This window comes from Triticum urartu, chromosome 2, assembly GCF_003073215.2.
Source record: "Triticum urartu cultivar G1812 chromosome 2, Tu2.1, whole genome shotgun sequence".
Lineage (NCBI taxonomy): Eukaryota > Viridiplantae > Streptophyta > Magnoliopsida > Poales > Poaceae > Triticum > Triticum urartu.
In genome coordinates, this window is record NC_053023.1 from 714,135,748 (window position 1) to 714,143,470 (window position 7,723).

The following is a 7,723-nucleotide window of genomic DNA, read 5'->3' on the forward strand; positions in this document are numbered from 1 at the left end:
GAATAGAAATCTCCGTCTCCATCTTTTGGTGAATATAAATCTCCGACTCCGCTTCCTCCAGAAAGCTCACCGTCTACCACCTATGCTTCTGCGGTGATGGTCATTGTGCTGCATCAAGGAAAAATGAAATAGTTGGATAAACTTTTAGGTATCAGCAGAAGTAGATTGAACTGGAAATCTTAAACATGCAATATGAAAAACAAAGTAAATATTCAACTTCTACAAAAGATACGACTAATCTAGTAAAGTAATTTGGAATGTCGGCTTAACTAACTCTTTACTATTAACTATATTGTGAAGAACCCAATTTTTTACCATAAATAGAAACAAAAAAACTTTCAATGTATCAGATAAAGTAAACAGATAAATAACTCTTTCCCATCCGAAATTCCATAAGATCCAGATCCATTCATGAAAATAATGTGCCTATCACAAATTTGTCATCTATTATATGAAACAATGGTGCATGGCAGCAGATGTGCTAGAGAGAGGGCTGCTTCAGGGCGATCTTATTGGTTGTCAGCAGTCAACACCAACCTTAAAAAATAGTAATTATAATCACAAACTTCATGTATTTACGTGAAAAGAATTATAATCAGCAGGGAACAGGATTATAGTAGACAAAAGCTTCAGACCCGATTGAAATCACAGACAGTTCAATTTTCTATATTTGGTCTTCACAAGTATGAAAAATGGAGAATGAATGCAGGCCTTTGTTTACACATGACATCAATCTGGCTTACAAAATTGGTCCACAGGAGACCGAGATGCTGGGTTAGAATGTTTTTAGATTGATTGTAGGGTGGATGCAGTAAAACATGACCATGACAAACACCGTGACAGTATTTTAAAGCAGTATATACAAGCTATATGATTCATGACCTAATTATCTAAGAGCAATCCAAATGAACTTGACATATTAATAGCAGCAAAGTTTCCATGGCATGCAGAAACAGAGCATGTTGCTGGATCAACAATACAACAACATACAGTATATGCTTGATTTTGGTTTGGATTCCGAAAATCTGTACGCTGTTTGTAATTCAGAAATTCATTGCTTCGTTCATGCACTCCAAATTAAAGATTATCCATCACAACGTTGGATAAAGCTAAGCCATTTCAATCATCCTGCCAGCTTAAGCAGCAACATGTTCAGCAATTGGCTCAAATTATGAAGAAAAGACTAACAAACATAGCGAACACCATGTCAAACACAAACACCATGACAAACTAAAACAATGAGAATTCACAAAGGGCATGATCGAAAGGGACATGACAAGCACCACCACCAATTATTTTCAGCAAGTGACTTATCTCAGATCAATTCAAATAAACTGACCAAATTAACAGCAGCATGCTGCCTTGGCATGCAGAAACAGATAAGCATGCTGTTACAACTACCTATGACAGCTATATAGGCTACAGTAAAACGCACTGCTTGGCTGTTGTGGCCTGGTGGTATTATAGGACTCCATCAGGAGGTCCCTAGAGATAAACACGTAAAGAACACCCAAGGATGCTTACTGCCCGTAATACACAAAATCAGAGAAAACTAATTGTGAATACTGCCAGAAACTTAAGAATAAAATTCTCGCATAAAAATAAATTTGCTACTTTCTAAATACCATTGGAATCTTAGAATCAACTTGTTGTGAAGAAATAGCAGAATAGCAGACAGTGAGACAGGGGACAGAAACAATAGCTCAAACGGGGGATCAGCATGATGTTACTTGATGAGTACCAAACCAAGATGCGTAACCATGATAGCTGGTGTTGAACTCAGATATACACACTAAATGTTCTGTTATGCCAAAATAAACGCATTAGAATCTTTTTGTAATTAAGGTTGCTCTGCCATTGCTAATTATGATGTTGTGCTATACTACTATTTCATATAGATGGAGGTCAGGGAGGAGAGCAGCAGCCTGTTGTTGCGATTTTGTTCATGCTTCTGTTTGGTTACCACTACACATCTATAAAAAGAACACACGGAACATAAGGCTGCTACTTGCTGCTTTCAAGGGGATACATACCTTTGTTGTAGTCGCCGCGGGAAATATTGGACGGCTTGACGGATGTTTTTGTTCCTCAAATAAGCCTTGCTAGAAATGAGATCGAGACAGATAAAAACTGGCACCCATGGTAGGGTCAGAGAATCGGAAAGCAGAAATGGTTAGTCATGATAGCAGAATAGCATGACGACGGACTGCTGGATGATGTAGAGCTTGACTTTCTCAAATGAGATGTGTGTAATCTGTAAATTTTAATAGACATTTTATAAGCAGGAAAATCTCTATTTTGGAGAGTCAAATCAGCTCCAACTACATAATGGACGTCACGCAACAACTACAGATTCCAATTCATCCAATTGATGGAAAAACACCCCTAAAAACATGGTGCTAAGGGATAGGAGCATGGTAGCCTAGGAGAATGCATACGTCAGCTTACATGTGCAGGATAGATAGCAGGGCAAGTCGCACACTTTGTAAAGTGATGACGTCATAACAGTGTAGAGTTATTTTACAGCTAACATCAACTCAATCACCCTATGTAGATTCTATTGTTATTGTCCTTCCCTTGTTTGTCTTCAGTTCTTTTTCCTTTCATTTTCTTCTTTTTTTGTCTTTCCCCACAATTGATAATTCTTTCGTTTCTTGACACAACAAAAAATTAAAGTAGGGACAAACCTTGCTGCTTCAGGTTACAAAAAAAATGAAGTCAATCTATTAATCAATTTGTCATGTTGGAAGTAGTGCTAGATAGATTCCTGCCTAGGTTTATTAGGTATTTGACCCTTCTCATTATTTAAACTGGCAATAAGCCTCCGATTTATGGATGGTGTAAAACTTGGGAACAAATAATATAGAAACACAATATCGGCATTGTTTATTTAGCATAAAAATATTGCAAAAGTTCGTTACCTTCTTACATGGTTCCACTATCAGCTCAGTCCAATCCTCGTAGCCTTGTTGACAAATTCCATTCTTGTAGGCCTGTCAACATATTCCATTAGCACCATTTCAATTTTCCCAGTACCACTCTCTCATCTTCACAAAGATTCCATACAACTACTGAAGCTAAACTCGTAGGGCTGTGAACTAAACCCCTGATACATTTTGTAATATTGATGTGTTTGAGGCCAAACTTTAGTACATTCCCACCAGTCTTTGGAGTTGCAGTTAAGCTGCGAAAACAATCATGAAAACATAAACTATACAATTTTGAAAACTGCGCATGAAACTAGTCCATAGCTGCGACCATAGCAGTATGCATATTCAAATTAGCAAGCGAGATTTGACAAGACTCGCTAGGAAAGCAATGATCTCAAAATGCACATGCTGGCTGAATAATATAGTATACATGACAACCATAGGTGTTCACAGTTGTAATGGTAACCATTGTATATAACTATATATACATAGTATATTATGCATAACTTCTCATCATTCAATATATTTCAGATGCAAATAGTGACACCTTTCTAGAAATTGTTTTAGTTTGGTAGGTCTTTAGCGCCTTGTTTTAGGTGACCATCTCCTATCACATATCACAGGTAAAATTCCACCCTTCCAGGTCGCCCTGCCATGGCCCTACTTAAGCTCCTTCTCGTTCTTACTCCGGTTCCAATTAAGCAAACCCCCCCTTCTCCCAAATATTGTCTAATCTTAAAAAATATCATCAGCACATCATGCAGCAGGAGAAAACCCATGCCAAATGTACAACTGCAGGAGTGCCGAATAACAATGCTTTCAGCCAATCTATACTATTCAGAGAAAAAATCGACAAATTGAAAAAGCTTGCATGATGGACGGGACAAAATGATATACCTCTCCTCAAATATAACTTAGAGATAAGTTCGTACACCTGTACATATACCTTCGGATATATCCTTCAGGCTCACGTTCAGGTTTAGGATCAGGGTCCTGGAAATGAGTTGCAATAAGAAAATCAGTGAGAAATTTACTCCCAACAAAGAAAAAAAATCAACAAAAGCCAAAATCAATGCCGAACTCGTCACCAGCATGCTGCACTTACTCCCTAAAAAACATCCTACACTTATCGAGACAGCATACCCTCGCAAAAAAAAATACTGAGACAGCATACCAATTCTTCCTCTCCTCTAATATGGCGACTTGGCGAGATGTCGTGTGTGGCGAGTGCGACCTGCCTGCTGGAAAGAGCTGTCGAGGGAGGGCACGAAGAGGACCCTTTGTCAGCGAGCAGAGGAAGAGGCGAACGCAATCACACATGTATCGATCCATCGATGTATAACTATTCTCGTCATCAAAATCAATTACCAGGTAATTCAGTAATACTGATGAACCTACTATGTCACAAGAACAACTAATTTATTCAGTAGAACACTAGTATTTGTTAACACTCTTGGTTGATACAGAGAACGAAGATAATGGTTTCTTTTACAATATATTACAAGTATAACAAGAAGATGTAGTACATCAAAGACAATGGTTTCTTTAACAATCTTTGACGCAGCTTCTTTAGTTGAGAGGACGCAACTTCTTCAGGGGAGAAATCCCTTCATTAAAAAAAAAGAAACACGAGACCGTACCGGCGCTCGCCGCTCGGGGATGCCTGCTGAGACGCTGCTTTGCTGTCCCTTGGTCCTCGCCGAACCTCTTTGTCACATTGTCCAGGAACTTGCTCAACGCCGAATCTTGGATTGGTGAGTCTAGCACGCAGCAGACCACATCGACGCCCACCTTGTCCCGGCAACCGCGGTGCGACTCCTCCATCCAGCGCACCATGAAACGACACAGAGCTGGTCACCCCGGGCGGAGATCGCCACAGCGGGCGTCGTCGAGGGTGGGGCACGTGGCGGCCGAGACGAAGAAGGATCGCTCGATTGACCGGACGGCTGGTCCTGTCCTTGCACGACTGCTCCTGCCGCCTCCCCTTGCACGTGAAGGTCGGCACCGCTTGTGCCCTCGCCGGCCGGCGGCTGCGGCGGATGGGAGCGGTGCTGCCAGCCGGGCCACTGTGCCGGGGGAGGCATGGCCAGGCGCGCCTCTGCCGGTGGTCGCCGGATCCAGCGCCAGGACATGGGTCCACGCGGACCACACCGCCATCAGATGGGCTCATCGGCGGCGGCAGTTTGCGGCGGATGGGAGCAGTGCTGCCAGCCGGGCCACTGTGCCGGGGGAGGCATGGCCAGGCACGCCTCTGCCGGTGGTCGCCGGATCCAGCGCCAGGACATGGGTCCACGCGGACCACACCGCCTTCAGATGGGCTCCTCGGCGGCGGCAGTCTGCGGCGAACGGGAGCGGTGCTGCCAGCCGGGCCACTGGACCATTGGATCTTGATGATGGATGAATATGATTGTTTGGATCTGCCTTTTTTTTCCTTTTATAGTGGTAGTAGATAGTAGATAAAACCTCCTGCCCGCCACCTACAGGAAGCCATCTCTTCCTCTGCCCACCCAACAACATCAGCCTCAGACCAGCAGCTCAGCTCTCAACTGCCGTCGATGGCGAAATGCAGCAACATCCACAACATCGTCTTGCTCCGGCAGACCCTGCGGCGCTGGCGGTCCCGTGCCGCGGCGCGCGCTGCTGCGGATGACGGCGCGGTGTCGGTGCCGGCGGGGCACGTGGCGGTGTGCGTGGGCGGGGCGTCGCGGCGGTTCGTGGTGCGGGCGGCGCACCTGAACCACCCCGTGTTCCGGGAGCTGCTCCGGCTGGCGGAGGAGGAATATGGGTTCCCGTCCGGCGCGTGCGGCCCCATCGCGCTCCCCTGCGACGAGGACCACTTCCGGGACGTCCTACGCCGCGTCTCCTCCGAGGAGCGCCGCAGCGTGTCAGCCGTCAGCAGCCGCGATGTCGCCACGCGGCCGTTGCTGCCGAGGGTGGCGGCGGAGGAGCTCGTGTGGTGACTGCTGACGGATCAATGGGCATAGGCCATTCGGCATACGTGCTCTGTTCTCACATGAGGTAGCCCTGGCGATTTGACTCCGGCGGTGGCAGCGGTGGCAGCAGCAACTGGAAGACTCCGCCCGCCCACCGGCGTGCACGGCAAGCGCCGGAGGCCCGCATATCTTATTGACGGACGTGGTCCGGTGCCTGGTGTAGCGGCCAGCTTCGCCCCGAAACACGAGCCGGTGACGATGCCGCGCGTGAGCAACGGAGGCTCTGTACGGCTTGACAAGTTGACTGTAGTTAGAAGAAATTTGTAGTGATTAGTTCAAGATGAAGATGACAATTTTTGTGATTGTCGTAATTAATCGGTTGCATTCCTTGCCGGTAATGATAAAGAATTGCTAATGTCTTGGCTCTCCATGGACCATGGGTGTCATTAGCTGTTGTATTATCCGTTTTGCTAACTCTCCATCGACTAAGAACTTTCTTATGTGCAAGATTCATAGCTTTATAAACTTCGAGATCCACATGTTAAGGATAACCCCGGCCGAGATCAATGTAATGTTTTAAGAGTGTTTTTTTTTTTGAAAATAAAGATAACCCAGCCTTTGCATCGAAAGATGCACACAGCCATTTTATTATTTTATTTTATTTTAGTTTTGCCGGAATTTTTTCGATCTATACATCTTCAATCATAACAGGCGCGCCACCGTCATCGCCCCTCCCTTGTTAGAGCCGAGCAAAACTTGTTGTAGTAGACAGTTGGGAAGTCGTCGTGCTAAGGCATCGTAGGACCAACACACTAGAATAACAATCGCTGCTGAGGGAGTCCTGGATTAGGGGTGTCCAGATGGCCGGACTATATCTTCGGCCGGACTCCTGAACTATGAAGATACAAGATTAAAGACTTCGTCCCGCGTCCGGAAGGGACTTTCTTTGGCGTGGAAGGCAAGCTTGTATATACGGATATGTAGATCTCGTAACATTGTAACCGACTCTTTGTAACCCTAGCCCTCCCCGGTGTCTATATAAACCGGAGAGTTTTAGTCCGTAGGACGAACAACAATCATACCATAGGCTAGCTTTTAGGGTTTAGCCTCTCTGATCTCGTGGTAGATCTACTCTTATACTACCCATATCATCAATATTAATCAAGTAGGACGTAGGGTTTTACCTCCATCAAGAGGGCCCGAACCTGGGTAAAATATCGTGTCCCCTGCCTCCTGTTACCATCCGACCTAGACGCACAGTTCGGGACCCCCTACCCGAGATCCGCCGGTTCTGACACCGACATTGGTGCTTTCATTGAGAGTTCCTCTGTGTCGTCACTTTTAGGCCCGATGGCTTCTCCGATCATCAACAGCGATGCGATCCAGGGTGAGACTTTTCTCCTCGGACAGGTCTTCGTATTCGGCGGCTTTGCACTGCGGGCCAATTCGTTTGGTCATCTGGAGCAGATCGAAAGCTACGCCCCTGGCCATCAGGTCAGATTTGGAAGTTTGAACTACACGGCCGACATCCGCGGAGACTTGATCTACGACGGATTCGAGCCACAGCCGAGCGCGCCGCACTGTCATGATGGGCATGATTTAGCTCTGCCGCCGAACAGTGCCCTGGAGGCCGCACCCGTGTCCGCTCCGACCCCTAGCTCGGAGCCGATTACACCAACCGAGGATGGGTGGTTAGACACCGCCTCGGGGGCTGCAATCTCTACGGCGATCGAGCCGAACACCAGCCCTATTCTCTGCGAAGCCCGTGACTTCAAGGAGCCGGACTCCTCTCCGAACTCTGAGCCCTCTGCGCCCCGACTGATCGAACCCGATTGGGCGCCGATCATGGAGTTCACCGCC

General features: G+C 46.2%; 1 protein-coding gene across 1 annotated transcript; it reads left to right on the forward strand.

Annotated features, from left to right (window-relative positions):
• The first annotated feature begins 5,444 nt into the window (after nucleotides 1-5,444).
• LOC125534298 (indole-3-acetic acid-induced protein ARG7-like) lies at nucleotides 5,445-6,231 on the forward strand. The gene has a single exon (XM_048697556.1). It carries the CDS (start codon nucleotides 5,486-5,488, stop codon nucleotides 5,888-5,890), a length of 405 nt encoding a protein of 134 aa, XP_048553513.1. The 5' UTR covers nucleotides 5,445-5,485; the 3' UTR covers nucleotides 5,891-6,231.
• Nucleotides 6,232-7,723: the final 1,492 nt, after the last annotated feature.

What these genes read in the sequence shown, in the direction of transcription:
- LOC125534298 (XM_048697556.1), top strand. Translation starts at nt 5,486, where the DNA reads ATGGCGAAATGCAGCAACATCCACAACATCGTCTTGCTCCGGCAGACC.